General features: G+C 37.2%; 2 protein-coding genes across 4 annotated transcripts in view; one reads left to right on the top strand and one right to left on the bottom strand.

Annotated features, from left to right (window-relative positions):
* Positions 1–204: 204 nt before the first annotated feature.
* LOC112576471 (alpha-protein kinase 1-like) lies at positions 205–4,114 on the bottom strand. The gene is made up of 7 exons (XM_025258915.1): positions 3,974–4,114; positions 3,416–3,636; positions 2,449–2,531; positions 1,797–1,960; positions 1,326–1,415; positions 610–875; positions 205–345 (listed from the first exon to the last, which is right to left on the bottom strand). Exons 1-6 carry the CDS (start codon positions 4,035–4,037, stop codon positions 700–702), a joined length of 798 nt encoding a protein of 265 aa, XP_025114700.1. The 5' UTR covers positions 4,038–4,114; the 3' UTR covers positions 205–345; positions 610–699.
* An 87-nt stretch (positions 4,115–4,201) lies between these two features.
* LOC112576465 overlaps positions 4,202–19,712 on the top strand; it is a 44,549-nt gene continuing 29,038 nt past the window's right edge. Inside the window, exons 1-12 of one of the 3 annotated variants that reach the window (XM_025258901.1) lie at positions 4,202–4,298; positions 6,180–6,247; positions 6,587–6,736; positions 8,193–8,287; positions 8,613–8,660; positions 9,848–9,973; positions 15,320–15,375; positions 15,662–15,826; positions 16,652–16,809; positions 17,641–18,038; positions 18,725–18,905; positions 19,285–19,473. In XM_025258901.1, the coding sequence (XP_025114686.1) occupies positions 4,250–4,298; positions 6,180–6,247; positions 6,587–6,736; positions 8,193–8,287; positions 8,613–8,660; positions 9,848–9,973; positions 15,320–15,375; positions 15,662–15,826; positions 16,652–16,809; positions 17,641–18,038; positions 18,725–18,905; positions 19,285–19,473 (1,683 nt within the window). In that variant the 5' untranslated portion in view covers positions 4,202–4,249. Of the gene's footprint in view, positions 4,299–5,108; positions 5,333–5,371; positions 5,596–6,178; positions 6,248–6,586; positions 6,737–8,192; positions 8,288–8,612; positions 8,661–9,847; positions 9,974–15,319; positions 15,376–15,661; positions 15,827–16,651; positions 16,810–17,640; positions 18,039–18,724; positions 18,906–19,284; positions 19,474–19,712 lie in introns of those variants that run through there. The other 2 variants (XM_025258903.1, XM_025258902.1) reach the window with 2 other exon arrangements.

Raw genomic sequence — 19,712 nt, 5'->3', positions numbered from 1 at the left:
GTCGAACTGAGTAATTCGTTTGGGTCAAGGAAGATGATGGCATACTTCCATCTTCTCCATCTCCTGGTCTAGCACACATGAAGCTGTAGAGCTCTATGCTTAGTTTTTCTAAAAACCTTGCAAGATGTACATCTTGGTTGATGGAGAGAATGCTAAAGTGAGACTGATCATGAATACTGCACGGACAAACTCAAAGAAGGACTCTATGCTGTGAAGATGTCGTACAGTCTGATGGCCTGCAAGGCTTTTTTTCATCTCGTCTAGTATAGTATCAAAATAATGGTGTTCTTTAGACACTGCCTGCTGAACGACGGCATACATCAGTAAAGACTCATCAGCAACCAACTGTAGAAGATAGCAAATAAAAGAATTAGAAAAATACAATAGTGGAGTGAGATGGTCTGATAAACAAATTATTAGGAGAATGAAAGGAGAAACTGGTGTTTCCTTCTATGCATTAGTGATGTATTTTATTCTCAAGTTATATCTGTCAGCTCTTTGAAACTAAGACTTCCTCAAGATTTAGTTCAATATGCTCTTATACGTGCGAGAAAGAAGATAAATTTTTTTATTTATACACATATAAGAAAATGAAAAATGATTTACAACCTGATGCTTGGTTATGTATAAAGTTGCTCCCAAATCCTGAATCAGACGCACAGCTTCTAACCCTTGGCATAAGCCTCAAAATAGTGATGGTCACTTTGAAACATGCACAGGGTACATGATGCGCAGATTGATAAAATCATCATAACTGAGCTTTCTGAGGCAACGGGACAAAAGACCCAGGGATGAGGAAATTCCTTTGTTATCTCTGACAAGTTTAAAAGAGTCTACAGAATCCACCAGTGGTGTGATAGCCTCTTTCCACAGACCTGCAAAATCATGCAATGATACATTTACCCATAAGTTGTAAGAGCCTTCTAATGTCCTAGAAGGCATGAAGAGGGTGGGGTGGAGAATTGGCGTTTTACATCAAGCTATAGCACACTAGCCAACCATGTAAAAAGATGCCACATGCAGAGAAAGAAAAACATGCCCTAGATGAGAGCTGAACCTAAGACAGCCAACCTTCACTGTATTGGTAACAGGCACTAACCATTGCACCACCGGACTGCCCATATATAGATGGCATAAAGGCTTTTTCCTGGTGTTTCCTATACAATGGCCAAAATTTTAAATGTCACCAAGGAAGTGTGAAAATGTGCAGCACTAACTCTTTACAGTTCAGAGTTCTTCGTCATTTGTCACATGGATATTTGTTCACCGTGCATGTTCATTGTAAATTGTCAACAGAAAATTTATTAGAAGAATTAAAATCAGACCTAAGTTATGAAGAATTTGTCCTTTAATCTGCACACATACAGCTTTAGTATTTTCATACTGAATGTTGTCTTTATATTCCCACTTGCATTCTGAAAAAAAAAAAAGTCAGAACACTTAGCATAAACAGTTTGGATGTTACATCTGTGTTTTTAACTGTCCTAAGAATTGTTCACTGTGTATTCAGGCACTTCAAAGAGACATCCACAATATTAGCTCTCTTTTCACTATAATAAATGTGGGGACTGGTTAGCATCTAGCAGTCAATGCACCTGAGCTGACACAAACACACACACAAATCTTAATGGACATTATAAATGCACACTTTGATAAAAAAAGAAAAAAAAGGTGAAGATTAAAGGGTTCAATACTGATTGTCAAATAGGCCATGAACTTGAAGTGGTTCACCCTGTCTACAACATGACATGTGGAAGTCAGAGGCCTGCCCTCTCCTTTCTGTCACATTTACCTACCTTTGCTTATCACAGCATCTAATATCTTCATTGAACCATGCAAATCTCCTGTGTCTTTTAAGACACGAGCTTTGCGTAACACCACCTGAGGTGCAATAGGTGTCTCTGGGCTAACTTGCATGATCTCATCTACAACATTCAGTAGCGCCCCTGAACGTCCAAATCTGTCAACATATCATGATAGCAAAGCCAGCACAGTAAAATAGAAAATAGAAAAAATACAAGTTTATTTTCTTTTGCATAAATAACTGGCTAAATTAATAGACTTTTCATGGTCTTCTAGTTCCTTTACTTCTGTTCAAGGATGTGTATACACCCATCTTCTCATAGTCAACAAATTTGTACCATATGTTTTCTTGGTTTGGTATTTAATGGCAAGTCTTTCTTCATACTGTATAACTATAGCAAAGATCACGACTTACGAGTTCTTCAACTTAATACTAAGCCTCAATAAGATGATGACAGCTTGACAAAACACAAAGAAAAGCTACAGGTAAGATCTTTCAGATGCAGGATATTAGATTACTGATGCAGCTATAGCTATTGTAGTTAGTGAGCATCCTTTCCTGAATGGAAAGATGAAAATTTTTTCCTGTCTACATAATTACTTTATTATTTTTGTCATTAGTAAATCATATTTATTAGCAATTACCTATAGCAGGCACGGTCAACGACATAAATTATGGCTGCAGCAATTTTGTAATCTTTCGCTCTCATGGCAAGATCAAGGCATCGCTGAAACAGGATAAAATGTTGAGGTGTCAAAACAGTTTTACACAGTCCATCTTATGACTTGAGCTTAAACATTGTGCAATAACATAATGGACTGCAAGATTAATCTGTCTGGAAATTATGTATAACGTAAGTGGGGAATAAACATTCTCCTCAGGAAGTTATTATATGTAATCATCATGCTTCAAACAATGAAGACATTGTAAAATATGAGTATCAACAGCTCTGCACATTAAAAACAGTGTGAACTGCATAAACGTTATCCAGATTTATGTGCTTTAAACTAAGACCTCACACTCACCTTTAATGTGTTAATATATAGCAGCACACATTCAGAAAAAAAGTCTGGTGATCAGCACTAGCAACTGTTCACTCCAGTATATTTTAAGAACTGATTTTTTTTTTAGAAACCATGTATCTGAGATGTTGAGATGTGATTGGTAGTGTTATAATAATTCATTATTATAACACTACCAATTGATCAGTTGATAAGCATTTGCATAAATGCAAATAACAATTGTCATTAATAATCTAGAAGGTAAAAATGAGGTTTAGATCGAAAATTAAGTAAATAGCACATGCAAACTAAATTTGTATTCAGAAATATTATATTCAATATCATGTTTATCAATATCAATAGCATGCATTGTCCTATATTGTACTGGTGAGCAAAGCAAAGAATGTCACAAAAATATATAGGTTCCAACAAAAGTATATTGAACCTGTATGTTTCACCATGGAACTCAGTTAATTGTTTTTGCATTCTGCACCGCTAGTGACATTACTTTGGATAACTCAGATTGGTTGTGAAAGTTTGTATTGGTGTCAGTCTATGAAACATCAATAGAAATAAAAAGGTTATAATGAGGAGCCATATATATACTCACATATAAAATTTCTATGTGATTCATGCTTGGCACGCTACTGTTGGATTCTGCCATCATCTCAGGAGTCACATCTGGTGGCATAAACGGGCTCTCTTGTTGTAAAGCTAAGTTAATCTGAGACATTATGACATCTGGAAGTTGCTGCAACCATTTCTGTAATGCTAAGTCTGGTCTGTCTTCTGCAGATTCCTGGTCACCTCCCCAGATTCTGGGCATCATATCTATAATCCACATGTTATGAAAAAATAGAAAAAATACAAGTTTTTTTTCTTTTGTATAAATAACTGGCTAAATTAATAGACTTTTCATGGTCTTCTAGTTCCTTTACTTCTAGTCAAGGATGTATATACACCCATCTTCTCGTAGTCAACAAGTTTGTACCATATGTTTTCTTGGTTTGGTATTTAATGGCAATTATAAGTCTTTCTTCATATTACTATAGCAAAGATCATGACTTACGAGTTCTTCAACTTAATACTAATTTATGCTACAATAAATGGGATCCCGTAGTTAAAGACCATTAATTTAAAATGAACACAGCCACTATGAAAACGCTACCTGCACTTAGTACCGACGTCACACCAAACTCTTCCAGGTAACCGGCCTTATGTCCTGCTTCCATCGTCGTCGAGCTTGTATTTATCAGCTTTCTTTAATCTTCACTTTGCCAATCATGGGGAAACTGCTTCAGTTCATTAGGTCCGTGTGTGGATGAATAATTAATGTACATACCATCACGGACGTGTGTAGGGCTGTCGCAACACGAGTCTATATCGGGAACAGGGGATTCCCGCTACGCTGCTCACTCGCCCCATCGATGTGCTCCTGTCGAAGATGAAGCAGAGAGCGTATCTACGCTCTCAGGATGAAGTACACCGAAGCTGTAAGTGTATTACAACTGAGTGGTATCGGCTTACCTTTAGAGATGACAGAAAGGTATAGCAACGATCAGAATTAACGGTCGAGGAGGTTCGTCGATCGAGTATATATATATCTGTGTAAATCGTCGTTCAGTGCAGCGAGTGTTTGGCACATAATAGTGTAGCGCTGTTCTTTTCATGCGACAAGTTGATTTGGTCGGTACATATAGTACATATAGTAACACATGTTTCCAGCTGGAGTTACGGGTAATGACGTTAATTAGTTGACGTTGATCACGCCGATGCTGATGACGACGAGAGGCACTTTAAATTGTTTCTGAGAATTCTTACAATGGCTGTGAATGTTTAAAGTACAAACACGCCGCGCTTACGTCCAAGGAAAACAAATGGCCCCGAGCAAAGTGAGGTCTCAATTAAACACCTTATATACTCCCTAACGACCTGAAAAAGGTCACGGGACGACGTACCTTTCTCTTTATTAATTAATTTGTCTCGTCTGCCCACAGACTTATCATGGATCGAAGTATATATATATATGCCTCTGCCCCTATAGCAACCATGCATTCCCGTTGCAAAGTAGACGCAAGAGCTGGAGGGAAGATGTCATGTTCTAATAGGATATAGGTTTAGAAATTTCGTTCAGACGCTATATAATTGTGTTCAGCTATTATATATAATATATACCGTCAACGCAAAATGAAAGAGCAGACGACGAAAGTTATGGCGGTGCGCTCATCAACTTGTCTGTGATTGGTGGATACACTAGCCACTACTAAGGCGCGTAACATAATTTCTTTGGCAGTAACCAGTGATAGTAGCTCATACTTCAGTGGCGTAATGCGCTCAATTTCAGATTTCGTGTTTTTGTTTGTGCTCTTCATAAAGTGATCACGAAATAATTTGAAAACTTTAAAAGACATTATTAAAAAAATTGTAAGGTAAAATTTTAGTTTCCACAGCATACGCGATGTGAAAGTGAAAGCACGTTTCTGAGACATAGATACAGAGAATTCAGGAGCGCTGCAGTGTGTCGACAGTACGTAGCGTGTAGCACTAATCATGTGTTCTTCTTATTTGTTCTTGTTGAGTACTGAGTCCTCTTCGCACCTAAAGACCTTTCTTTTTGGCTCAGCAATAGATTTTCGTTGCTCTTTCACCTTTTGCGAAGCCTTATAACAAGTGTTCAAGTGTAATCCACTGGACCTGTAGAAACTATATGCCTATACAGTAATCTCTCGATTACCTCGGGAGATGCGTCTAGAACCACCCGCGATAACCGAAATTCCGCGAAATAGAAACTTTATATTTATTTATGTATTTATACACAATATTAAGGCTTTATAAACCCTTACCGGCTCTTACAATGAGTCACTTTGGAATCAAAATTCCCATTCAGACAGGAATGAATGGAAATTTGCTTATGAACTGGGAGATGAACTTAATTGTTAGTGTAAATGTTTCGCTCATGTTACTGGTATTTTAGGAGAAGCTGAAACATTTTAAAGTATCATGATCTTCTCAACACAAGCAATAAGAAGTTATTGACACATCGATGTTATATTGAAAACACTTGTGGAAATATTTTTTGTACCTTCTATTTTGGAATAGAAATTTTGTTTTTGGTGATGATCTGCTCTCATCTTTTGTTTGTGTATGCATGCACGTGTGTGTGTAAATCTTTGCTGCCATTTCTATTTCCTTTTAACTGTTTTGTGATTTTGTAGACCACATTCATGGCTTTGTTTTGTTGCTGCTTCTTATCTGGACATGCTGTTCTTTTCTGTATGTAGCACCTGTTTACAGAGCTGGCTGCTCTGTCATGCTATATTAGTTACTGGCTTGGCATAAAACACCCATAAAAATATTGTTTTCTGTGATTTCAGTGCCAGAGCATCAGAATCCAGAGATGGCACACGCATATCCCCAGCTGATTGATATTGAGATCTTGAAGGTAAGGTTTTATTGTAGTTGAACATTTTATGGAGTTCTTTATGTGCTATTCAACTCTAATAGTGTATTAAAAATATGTTTAAGGGAATGAGATTTTGTTGTTTTCACTGATAAAGGATGTGTTTTATTAGATTGTTTAGATAATGAATATTTTTTTGAAAGAGACTTTTACACAGAAGGCCCTTATTGTGTGCATGCTATACATGTCTGTGATTGTTTGCTCACCTTTTCCGTATCCACTAATGTTTTTGCTCATGCATTTTATATGCAAACATATAGACCAGATGTATGTAGTACACATGCATCCAGAGGCTCAGACTGCAATTTTCATTTTTAATAGTGTCAGAATCCATCATTCTTCTTGGGTCGAGAGTTGACAGTTGTGCCTATCGTGGACAATGCAAATTATTTTCAAGAAGAAATGCTGAAGTGGAGTGATGAATTGGAGAGTACAGAAGACCAGATTACTGTCAACCACAACCCACATGTGGTTAGTGACTTAAAACACTGAAATCTTACTCATTTGTGTTGCTGTTGGGCAGACAGTTCTGCTATGTTTCAAAGTATCAAAGAGTTTTTGATTCCTAGGAAGCTGTACAGAATTTTAAAATAAATGTCATGGTGTTAGATTTTTGTGTGAAAAGAAACAGAGAAAAAGATTTGCAAGTTTGTATAGACTAACACTTCTGAAAAATCTTTGGTTGGGTGCTTAAATTTGCCAACTATTTAGAGTCTTATTAGCTGAGGATCTGATAACATATGTTTTATAAATGTGTTATATAGATTAATACTAAAGAATTAAAAATAAAGCTTTTATACTCTACAGCAGAGGTAGGGAATGTCCAGTCTGTTGGGCCTGCCACGACAACCAAAGGCAGGACTCAATATTTGAATGAATTCAATAACTCCAAGAGCATTTTTCATAATAACATAATTTTTTATAAGTCATCATAATAACAAGCAACTTTGATAGACAAGCAAAGAATATCCATCACAGGATAGACAGAATACATGAGCAAATGATGGGACATATATGTACACTATACAGTGAATAGTTCTTGTTCCACAGCCTGTCTGCCTGTATTGCAGTGGCTCAGAGGACAGTCAGTGCCAGGCAGGCTGGGATTGTGCACATTGCAAAAGTGTTAACATAATGTGGTGAAACTATGGCTTGTCCAAATCTAGCAGGTTAATTTTTAAGTTGATAATTTTGTATGACCTACAAGTGATATTATAAGTACCCAAATGGCTCTTGGCAAAAAAAAAAAAAAATGGAGGATTCCCCACCCCTGCTTTACAGAGAACATCTGTCTTGTTTATACGTTAATACACTCATCAGACCAACATACTAATAATGTATTAATGACATAAGATCGCCAGCAGATGATCTGTTGAGATATGAAGCTTTCCTTAAATAAGCAGAAATGGAGATGTTAATCCCTGCTTGTAAGTTTAGTTTGTTTCAGAACTAGACTATTTTTCTCATATTTAGACTGTAAGCATGTATTAATGATAGTATTTAATGGATATTTTATGTATATATGATTTAATGGATCTGACTATATATTTGCATGTGTACTGATGGGGGTTACAATAGATATAGCTGTATGCCTCACCAAAAGGTGTATATTTGCAAATTTTTAAATGAATCATCAGCTTGATTACATTACAATATGGATACATTTATTACTCACATCTATGTAAAGATGTTTTTCATGTTTTCTGCTTTTATATTCACCCTCTTCACTAAATAAAATCATATTAAGACTGACAGTTTATTATATTAATGATGCGTTATAACATTTTCAAACATAAGAAATATTAGTGCAGCAAACATTTTCACTAATGACTTTCTTGAATTGAGTAATTAAACAGATAAAAGTATACGCACCTTTATTTTGTTAGTTATCTATGGCTTATAAGCCTGTTTCATTGCTTGCTGACAGGGTGAAATCTGTGCAACAAAAAATAGCAACAGTATTATCTGGTCACGAGTGAAAGTTACAAAAATTTTTCACACCTTACGTGGAGACCAGGCACAGTAAGTATGTATAATGTCAAGAGCAAACTTTCATCAACTAAATAATTGACCAGCAAATACATTTTTCATTAAATTTGTTTCAAATGGGATAAAAACCCAGAACATTTAGCGAAGTATGTAGACTGTAAAATGAGAAAAATAGTGTCATCAGAATCAATTTATTACACCAGTTCTTAACATTCATTATTTACCATGCTATTAAAGTATTCTCAATATCATCATCGCTACTATCAAACTGAGAATATTAGGCTTAATGCTTCATTGGTAAGTAAACTTATAATAATAATTCTGTTTATTTATATTTCATTTATATTGGTTGTTTCAGGTGCTACTTTGTAGATACAGGAGAAACAAAACAGGTGCCCATATATAGGTAAGGCTTTTGAGTTGAGTTGTGCATGAAGTGAGGCAGTTAAATTTACAGTTATACTGAGAAATAGAACATTTTATGGTATAGCAGTGAATTATTTTGTGTATGTGTTCTTGGGTGCTTTTTTGATAGAAAATTCATAGAATTATTTAATAAAGCTGCACGTTGTGTCCTTTTTGATTGACCAGGTTGGTTGGGTAGAATGAATACTTTTTATAAGTTAACCTAGCATTTCTTAATACACAGAAACAATTGTAAATCTTGTAAGAGAGCTCTATATCAAGAAAATTTGTGCATGGGTTCACAAAATGTACATGATTAGGCGTTATGAGTCTTAAAACCTAAAAGAGTTTAGGTTGGAGATCTTGTCGCATAAAACAACACATAAAAGCTGATGAAGTGACATTTGTCTTTTTTTAATATTAAGAAATGTTATTGATATAGCTGCACATGCACAAAACAATATCAAAATTCCATAGTAATGTGTTGATAAATATATTTATCTAAAATGGAAATGCTGAGAAAAAGAAAATGCTAGGAAAAATGTTCAGTTCTGTATGCATCAGCATGATTTAAGCATGGCCTGCTAAGGTGAAAAAAGAAAGGAAAAATGCAGTAAACATTTGAGCAGATGTGGATATATATATAATAGACTACAAGCTCTCAACTCTATGCTATGATTCTTTGAAGGCTACTCCCAAACTACTTCACTGAAATCTTTTCTGTGCACACCCTTCCCCAAACTTCTCATCAGACTCACGCATTCTATTCCTCCCTCCCACACCGATAGTCACATACTGACAATGGATGTTCTCCCTGTAAGCAGTGGAACTCTCTCTTCCCTATCACATTTGCCACTCGGACTCCAAGGTTACATTTCACGCTCTCTGAAAAGTACTAGCCCTGAATTACTATTCTTAACTCCCTGGCTATACGGTCTGTCATGTTTTCCATCATGTAACAGCTCCATCTTACACTGTTTATAGTATCTACATCCCTTCATACCTTCATCCCATTGCTTTATGTTCTACTCTTGTACCTCATCTTTATGTTGTTCAGTGTGTCTATATGTACCTCACTGTCCACTGGCTTATCTTTCATTCATCATTATTGGTCTGCGTAGAAAGTGCAATCTGTCTATGTCATGTTGCTGCACATTATAAGTTCACATTTTCTATTACATTTAATAGGCTACGGAAACTTCCTGATAAATTCATTATGGTGCCATTTCAAGTACGAACAATGAAGCTGGCCAAAATACAACCATTAAGTCTTCAGATGGAGGTTACAAACTCAGGACTTACCGTCCCAAAAAGGTGAGATCTTGGTCTTGTAGCATATATATATATAATATTTACATTTTAAAATCTTATTTATTTGCTGATTTTATTACAGTGATATTTTACACAGACTTACCCATGTGATTTTCTATTTATTCTAAATAGGACTAGAGGCACAATATGAAAATTGGATTTTTATTATTTTGTAATATGATTCATTTTTTCTGTTCCTGTACATTTTTTTTTTACAAGTTTTTGTGACATGATTTAGTGAAGATGCTAAAATATGATGCAGTCCTTTTTGTAAGATAGCTTATAAATTGCAGATGATTTTAAAAGAGAACTCCAAAACTTTAAAGTTTAAAGTCTTTAGCAAGCAATGAGAAAATCTTTTCTACATTGTCAGCAGTATTTCACACATACTACACATTTTCACCTGAGCAGTGAGGCAAATATTCCTTTGATGTAGAGCAGACATTTCAGTAGGGTAATCAGCTTTGGAAAAGAGCTGACATTCTTTCAGATATGTAGCTCAGACTTACAAAATTTTATTTTATTGATTTTATTTCTCTTTATTGTCCATTTATTTAAAACAAATACAGTATATATTATTCTCTAATATAACTTGTAAACTTTGCTCTGAGAAATAAAAATAGAATATGGAAATATTGTATTTTATATACAGTGATACCTCGGTTCTCGAACGCCTTGACTTTCGACCAAATCGGTATTCGACCAGGAAATTCGAGAAAATTTTGTCTTGGAATCCGAACAAATATTTGGAACTCGAACGTCCGAGATAAGACGAGTTGAGCCGAATGGCGTTCATTCGGCCCAGCGCGCCTTGCTTGCGTCATCAGTGTGAGTGCAGAGGAGAAAAAAACAGCAAACAATTGACAAATTCTTCCGTAAAGAAATCAGACAAGCAACTGCAGAGCAAGATTCTGATTCTCCTCAGCAAAAGATACAGAGAACAGAAACACCCGAAGAGCAGTTATCCTCTGTTTTTTTTGAAGAGGACTCCCCTTCAAAACAATAACCATCCCTCTTCCCTCCTCCCTCCACATTCATTCCCTCTTGCCATAAAGTTTGGTACAGGTACAGTAAATGAAACACAATTTACTGTACTGTACTGTACAGTACATTTTATTTTTTTGTTTTTGTTTTAATAAATACACTTTTATTTCTTATTTCTTTGTCACGGACCGTCCGCAGACACGCGCATTCTTTCCACAAACCAAAATATCCTGATCGCTTAAGGGTGGGCGTACCTACTTAGAGGCACAAATAATTATTCAAATCAAATACAAAGTCAAATGAAACAAAGGCAAAATCCACACTCATAGATTCACTCCTTCATTCGCCACACAAGATGTATTACCAATATGTTATCATTCATCCCACATAATATTAAAGGTAACAATAAAATCGACTCTCCTAAATTATTGTCACTGATGAAGAACCCAATGTTCGCTCCCGATGAAACATCAACCTCTTATTTTAAAGTCTTTGAGACCCTCCCAAGTCCTCTATTCCAATTAATCCCACTGATCTTCTTTCCACGAAGTCTATTTATGATTGAAAATAAATGGTTTTCACAGTACCCACAGTTTATAAGCAGACGTCTCGATCTTGCGCATGCGGCCGCCTCCTAGATGTTTGGCCGGATGATGTTAGATTCGCTGAAGGCCGGGAGGAAACCTTTCCTCCACCGGCGCTTACTCTCAGGCTGTGAAGAGCTGCCCCTTCCAGGCGACAGATGGAAGTCGGTGCCCCAGTCTTGCACCAAGTTTTCTGTTCTTTTCTCGCTGATACCAGTGTTTTAGTTTCTTGACCCCGCCAAGAAACTGGGATGCCCAAGCCACAGAGCTCCCCACGGTGCGAACACGGACTACAGTGACTCACGACCTGTGAAGTACATCCACCTGTAGTTTAACCACGGTATTACTTCCCGTAATACTTTTTCCGCTGTCGCAGCAGTTGCGAGAAAGTCCCGAGAAAAATCCACCAGCTCCAACTTTTGTTTCGCCGTCTGCTCTCTGCCCACCGTTATTTTCTCTAACGTTAATTTCCTCTATCTTTTACGTCACCTTATTTTGACGTCCCAGTTTACGTCATTTGCTCAAGGGCAAACAACTTCCAGCCCACTACGCTAAATGAGATCAACCACGGTTGTCGATCTTCCCTCTTAACCCCCTCTACTAAGTACTTGTCCGTTACATTCCTCCCCTCCTGAAAAAAAAGAATGAAAAAATCAATTTAAGAGTTTTTCTTTCTTTCACTTCTACGGGATAAATTGGTCCCACTCCACCCAGGATAGATTGTCAGCGAGAAGATTCTCTGTTCCCTTAATCGTCTCAACTGAAAACTGAAACTCTTGAAGAGCTAGCATCCATTGAAATAAGCCTTTTGTGGTTTAAAAAGGCTGTTCCTTTGATAGTTTTCTACAAAAAACTGGAATCCTTGTAATGCTAATGTCCGTCTTTTCCTCTATCTCACTCGACTTCTGGTGTCTCATGCCAGATACACCTTTTTAGTTTTTTCTCTCGTCATCGTATATTTGTTTGAGTTCTCTTATCAGTTTTGTCAGTCGTTCCACCACTTTGTTAGTCTCAGTATTTGCCATTTCCAGAGATTTCTCTTGTGTTACAGTATTCTCACGTTCTTTCTTCATGCTTTCTTTATGTTCCTTGAAGAATTTGATTTCTGCTAAGGCTTTCTGTAGGTCATCGGACTGTTTCTTATGACCTAATTCAAGTTCGTGAACTTTTTCTTCAAAGTCACCAACTGTGACCCACTGTTGTTACACATTTCATCTCTTTCTTTTCGCCAAACCTCTGTCTCAGCCTTAAGCCGAATAATTTTCTTTGTGTCCCGGTCACTGATTTCTCTCTGCAATCTGCGTTCACGATGTTCTGTATTTTCTTTAAAGTTCTGTAAACTTTTGTTGGCACGGCTTTTGATTTCATCACTGAGGTCGTTGATTTTGTGGTTCAGTTCTTCATGAACCTCCTGAAGAGTTGATTCTCTCTGAGCTACTTGCATTTCTCTTTGTGACATAAGCTGTGTTCTTCCTCTCAGTATGAATTTATTGGGTCCTAATATTGAGCTCTCTGGTAGAGACAGTTCCGGGCAATGTGACCAAAACGTCCACAATTGTAGCATTGCCTCCGGGAAGTCCCTAGTGTGTTAGCGCACACTCTGGCAATATGTCCGAATCCCTTACATGCGTAACATTTGATCTTCCTACTGAAATTTGGAGACCTGTTCTCTGGTGTATACCGATCTCTTGGGAACAATCGTGACACCGTGTGCTGTCGTCACGCGGCCCATTCTTACGAGGTGATCGCGGGCCCTCACCTGCACCCTGGCTCACAGCGGCGAACTCCTGACCGTCATCTTGTTCGGCCTCAGCTTCTCTTTCGTTAGCTGCCCTTTCAGCTTCAGCTTCTCTTGATAATCTTTCTGCTTGTAGCCTAAGTCTTTCTAACTCAAACTCCCTTTCTCTCTCTCTTTCCCTTTCTTCTCTTTCCTTTTTCTCTTGCTGCCATTCTCTCTCTTGTTCCTCGTCGAACCTCTCAAGACACTGTTCGACGTATTGTTCCAGGGCACTGTTAGTATAACCCAGTTCCTCACCCTGGGCTATGAAGCTATCTATATCCGGGAATTTCATGTCTCCCAAGAACAATTTAAAGAAATGTACCCTACGATGGCAAAACACGAGTAGTCAAAATAATCCACCAGATACCAATAATAACTTTTGTACAATATATGTAAACCACCTCGCCTAGTACCGCTCACCCTAAAGCGATCACGTCGGGGGTCACCAAGATGTCACGGACCGTCCGCAGACACGCGCATTCTTTCCACAAACCAAAATATCCTGATCGCTTAAGGTGGGCGTACCTACTTAGAGGCACGAATAATTATTCAAATCAAATACAAAGTCAAATGAAACAAAGGCAAAAATCCACACTCATAGATTCACTCCTTCATTCGCCACACAAGATGTATTACCAATATGTTATCATTCATCCCACATAATATTAAAGGTAACAATAAAATCGACTCTCCTAAATTATTGTCACACTGATGAAGAACCCAATGTTCGCTCCCGATGAAACATCAACCTCTTATTTTAAAGTCTTTGAGACCCTCCCAAGTCCTCTATTCCAATTAATCCCACTGATCTTCTTTCCACGAAGTCTATTTATGATTGAAAATAAATGGTTTTCACAGTACCCACAGTTTATAAGCAGACGTCTCGATCTTGCGCATGCGGCCGCCTCCTAGATGTTTGGCCGATGATGTTAGATTCGCTGAAGGCCGGAGGAAACCTTTCCTCCACCGGCGCTTACTCTCAGGCTGTGAAGAGCTGCCCTTCCAGGCGACAGATGGAAGTCGGTGCCCCAGTCTTGCACCAAGTTTTTCTGTTCTTTTCTCGCTGATACCAGTGTTTAGTTTCTTGACCCCGCCAAGAAACTGGGATGCCCAAGCCACAGAGCTCCCCCACGGTGCGAACACGGACTACAGTGACTCACGACCTGTGAAGTACATCCACCTGTAGCTTTAACCACGGTATTACTTCCCGTAATACTTTTTCCGCTGTCGCAGCAGTTGCGAGAAAAGTCCCGAGAAAAATCCACCAGCTCCAACTTTTGTTTCGCCGTCTGCTCTCTGCCCACCGTTATTTTCTCTAACGTTAATTTCCTCTATCTTTTACGTCACCTTATTTTGACGTCCCAGTTTACGTCATTTGCTCAAGGGCAAACAACTTCCAGCCCACTACGCTAAATGAGATCAACCACGGTTGTCGATCTTCCCTCTTAACCCCCTCTACTAAGTACTTGTCCGTTACATTCTTGTTGAGACTCATGTTTTTCTACATATTATATACAAATTAGGCCAGTAAATAGGCATTTTCTTGGGCTTGGAACGAATTAATCCAGTTTCCATTATTTCCTATGGGTTTCATTGCTTCGGTTCTCGAACAATTTGGTTCTCGACCGTCCTCCCGGAACGAATTATGTTCGAGAACCGAGGTATCACTGTATATAGAAATATACATGTATTTTACAGAATGTGGAAAATATTTTCACTGAATACCAATTCTTTCAGCAACGCTTAAACAATACTACTTTGTGTTACCATCTATGAAGTTCACTTTTATTAGGAATTAAATGTTTATTTTTTATAAAGAAGTTTTAGTGATGGTGCATCCTTTCTTCCATTGTCATGCACTTGTGAATAAGCAGCAAAATGTCTTACATACATGTATAATATATAATATTTTATTGCTGTGGAAGAAGAAATATTTAATATTTGTCAAATTTATAGAGAATTTATCTTCATTTTTATCTGTGCAAAATGTGGAATTTTCAGGCCATCCAGTAAATGGGATCCTTCTGCAGTTGTTTATTTTCAGAACCTAGTTGCAAGTGAGTACATACATTTTCATAAGAATTAAAAACAAATTGTCTTATGTTTGCTTATTGCATATAAGCTTAACTGTCTGGAAAAGACATAAAATAAATATGTGGGGTCACTTTGAAAGTGCAGAACAAGTACTCAACTGAGGTACCATGCAAATCAATTTTATTTTTAATAAGTAATGTGTTTGTAATCTCCATGTTTATTTAAGTATACCATTTTTATACTCTTGCCTGAGCACCTTCAGCAGTTTAATACAACATTGATTCCGAAATATTTGCTACATTGTGGCAGGGTCAAAGCGATCCCGTGTGGAGGTCATGGAGATCACGGATGAAGAAGATGCAGAAGACGTGCAGCATGTACGCCTTTATCTGTTCCTTGATGGAGAAGAACTGTGTATCAATGACATGCTTGTACATAAGGAATATGCTGTTTACAGTACTACTAATACTCAAGGTCAGATAGATTGTTTTGAAGTATAACATGAACATATTACTCAAAATAAATTAGTTATCTCCTAAGAGAAATTTTATGTATTTTTCTGTCAGAACAACTGTACTTGTAAATCACAGATCGCCGCAGGACTCTATCACTTTTGAGTATAATTTTTGAAGATGTGAACAGTTTTCAATATATGCTTTCCACCCCTTCCCAAATTTATTAATAAACTCTTCCTCTCCCTCCACCCTGATGCATACCCACCCTTCATATGAGAAGAGACATATTTCACTGATTTGATCCATTCATAATCCTGGAATTAGTAAAGGTTTGTAAGGAAGAAATATTTTAACAAATGACATTATCTTCCAGAAACATTTCTCAGATGTATGTATTGATAATTTAGGTGACGGAGTCATTTTTCAGTTGAGTGATGATGAAAAGTTTCCTATGTAGGCTTGCATAGAATATAACTTACTGCACTTTACATTCGGTACAGATTCCACTCCCTACTTCTTTGACCTGCTCACTCACTATATTTCAAGCAGGCATCTCCATTCCAAGTGGAGGAAAACTAATGGTGAATGCATATTCACTCATGAAGCATCTACTTGTTAAAACTCATGTTTCATCACTGTCAGATAATAGAGTCATTAGGTGTGCCCATAAGGCATATTTGCTCAAGAAATATTTAGTCTTAAGCTCCACATTTCAATCTGGCCATTCTTTTGCATTATTTTCCAGTTCACAGCTTTTGTTCGTGCTATTATGTAATGGATTAGCATTCAGAGTATGACTTTGTTGCGATAGAGTGCTATACAAAGGTATGTTGTTTATTATTAGTCTCCTCAAGCGAAAGAAGCACAAGACATTTTTCTCCTGAGCCTGAACACTTCACTTCAATCGCTGCCATTCAAGAAGATCGTGTCACATCGGCCAGAGGCTATTATACTGACACAGAGACAAGTTTCAGTGATCAGAGATCAGTGGAGAAGAGGAAGGTGTGTGCGATTGCATGTTTTCTGCTACTTTGAATACATTTGTATTAATGAAATCTTTGAACTTTGTAATCGTATAGGACACATTTCAGTATAAGTTTCATAAATCTGACTTGTGTGACATTCTTAAAATCTTAATGCATGTAACTATTAAGTTTACAATGTGTCTTCAGAGTATTAGCATTACTACATTTGATTATAACAGTACAATACTTTGATTATTACACATTGATTGTGCATTATCATGGTTTGGCAAAACATTTTTTGACCATTTTTTAAGATTTTTAATACAATCACAAGAGGTAGTACTTAGATTATAAAATTTTCAAACAAAAGACGATTCGTTTGACAAAAATTATAAAAGAATACCAATCTAAACAATTCCTTCATCTGATCAGCATCAGAATATTTGTGTGAGAGGTGGATAAATCAATCATATCTTTTTTGTTTTAAATCTTTGTTAATTAAACAACATTGTTATAACATTTGGAAAAAAGAAAGTTTTATGCATATAATTCACACAAGGATGTGTAGAGGTGGATTGCTGTCTGTCTGCCAAGACCAATGCTTAGCCTCCTGCAAAGTTCTCTGCTGTTAGTCTTGGCGAGGCTAAATAAAAATTGTGACTAAACCGGAAACTTTGTAGTATCATGCCTCGTTTTAGTAGCTAACTGGAAAAAATGGTCTGCCAGCAGTCCAGTAATACAAGCTCGTGGTTCACATGTTCTAGGTACACAAAAGTCAACCTTCATTGAAAATGTGTAATCAGCTTTTGTGTTCATTTATGCAAAGTCTGATACAACTGTAATGAAATAAATGGCTTATGTTCCACAGGCCTTAGAAGATTGTCGATCTTTCAGATCAAGGACTTCATCTTGCAGTTCAACAGAAATTTGCCCCATCTCACCTGCTGTCATTACTGCTTCTGCTTACAATAAGCATTATTTACCTGACTCTGGGAAAGTCTCACCAGTTTTTTCACCACTCCCAGTCCACACCTCACCACCTATGCAAAACAAAGACTCGAGTTCTGATATCTGCAAAAACATCAGCAAGACAATTTCACCTACAGGAAGCCTGTCTGCGTTTAGGCCCTGCATGAGTCACCCAGAGGATAAATCTGATGAGAAAATTTCCAGAATTGATAGAGCCAGTGATGGTGCAGAATCTGCATCACAGGTGATAGAAAGAGAGATGGTGTCTTCCACAGGAAGGAGGTTATTAGGAAAAAGGTGAGGCTCTACTGGGACTTTGTAAAGTGCACTTTTTAAGTTAAGTCTGAAAAAGGTAACAAATATTCTTGATATATGTAGTATTGTAGTGTAGCAGATGTCATTAATATAGAGTAACTTTAATTAGAATAGCAGCCCTATGCTCCTCGAGGAGTAACAAAGACTAAACCAAACTTAATTAGAATAACGTCCCTTATAGTAGCTTTAGACAGTGACACTGGAGCAGAGAGTGAAGTCTTCTTTCATTTAATTTTGTGGATCTTTGGGCACTCGTGAAAGAAAAAGAATTCTAAAATTGGCAGTGAGGTAACTAGAATGTTGAGTTCCCTCCCTTGAAGGAACATCGATGGACATGAATAAAAGCAGTCTGGATTTAAACTGAATTTAACTCTGGGGTTCCATCTGCTGGAATGAGGTGTTGCAACCTATCACAATATTCACATTGAGTTGTTCAGATACAACTGCTTGCTGTTTGGTGATATATCAGCAAGAGAGATTTATCTGGACATTATTCAGAATGTACTTTGTGATTGTGTTGGGACAAAGAATATGGCAGATAATGTATAAAATTACGTGCTTAAATCTCATTGTCCCTGTTAAATGTTTCCCTTGCTAATAAGTTAACCCTTTCCTTTTAGCTCTGTCATGGAACCAAAGAAAGTTTTTTCTCGTATTAACGGTCGCAGGGTACTTAATCAGATAGGACGGAGTTCTGATGGGGACATTTCTGCTTGTCACTTACCACGTCTATGCCGCGCTGACCGTCAGACACCTAAACCCTTCCTTGGTGTGTATGTATGGGGAAACATGACACGGAACCCTGTCTTTCAGCTGTGCGATATACACTTTGATGGTGTCATCAGCGAGGTAATTTAACCACCATCCATTTTTGTATGGGACAGGGTTGTAATTTTGTTAACTAAGCCAAACGAACAAATAATATCTGAAAAATACAATAGCTTTCTGAAATGCAAAGATTTGAGGATTTTATTTTGAATGGCTTCTTCCAGTCCAGCTTTATTGTTATCGCCACTGTTGATTTTGCAGTGACTTGATATAATATATTGTTTATAATATATTGTGGTCTTGTCCTTTTTGAGACCTTGTCTCTGTTTTTAACAGTAAGCAATGACTCATAAACATTTTTCATGCAAATGCACATTTACTTGTATTAATGCGTGTTAATGACCAGATTATTTGCATGGGCTGTAAGAAGGTTTAAATGAAGCAACTTTGATTGTTTCAGCATTTCATAAAAGAAAACTTCAAAACACCATTAGCAATACAGGCATACAGTTGGCCTTACATCATGCAGTGTCGCCATGTGGTTGGCATAGCACCAGCACAAGCCGGAAAAACTTTGAGCTATCTACCTGCAGTTCTGACATTACTTCTGCAGTCTTCTAGCTACAGTAAACTGCCTCCAGGGGTACATGTAAGTGCTGGGAGTAATAACTCTTTTTTTTTTCATTTAAACTTTGTCACCATGTGTAAGTTTCACCAAGCAGAATTTTTTTTTGTTTTGTTTAAATCAACAGGTGATTTTTGAGGATAAAAGTACGTACTCTTTTAAAATATAACTTCTGCAAAAAAAATTTCAAGTGGAGACTGTAGAAAGAAGTTATAAAACACAGAAACTCATCAGCTCAGTTTTTTGCATTACATCAGTCTAGA

Source organism: Pomacea canaliculata, linkage group LG12 (assembly GCF_003073045.1).
Source record: "Pomacea canaliculata isolate SZHN2017 linkage group LG12, ASM307304v1, whole genome shotgun sequence".
Lineage (NCBI taxonomy): Eukaryota > Metazoa > Mollusca > Gastropoda > Architaenioglossa > Ampullariidae > Pomacea > Pomacea canaliculata.
This window is presented reverse-complemented; position numbering and strand designations above follow the sequence as displayed.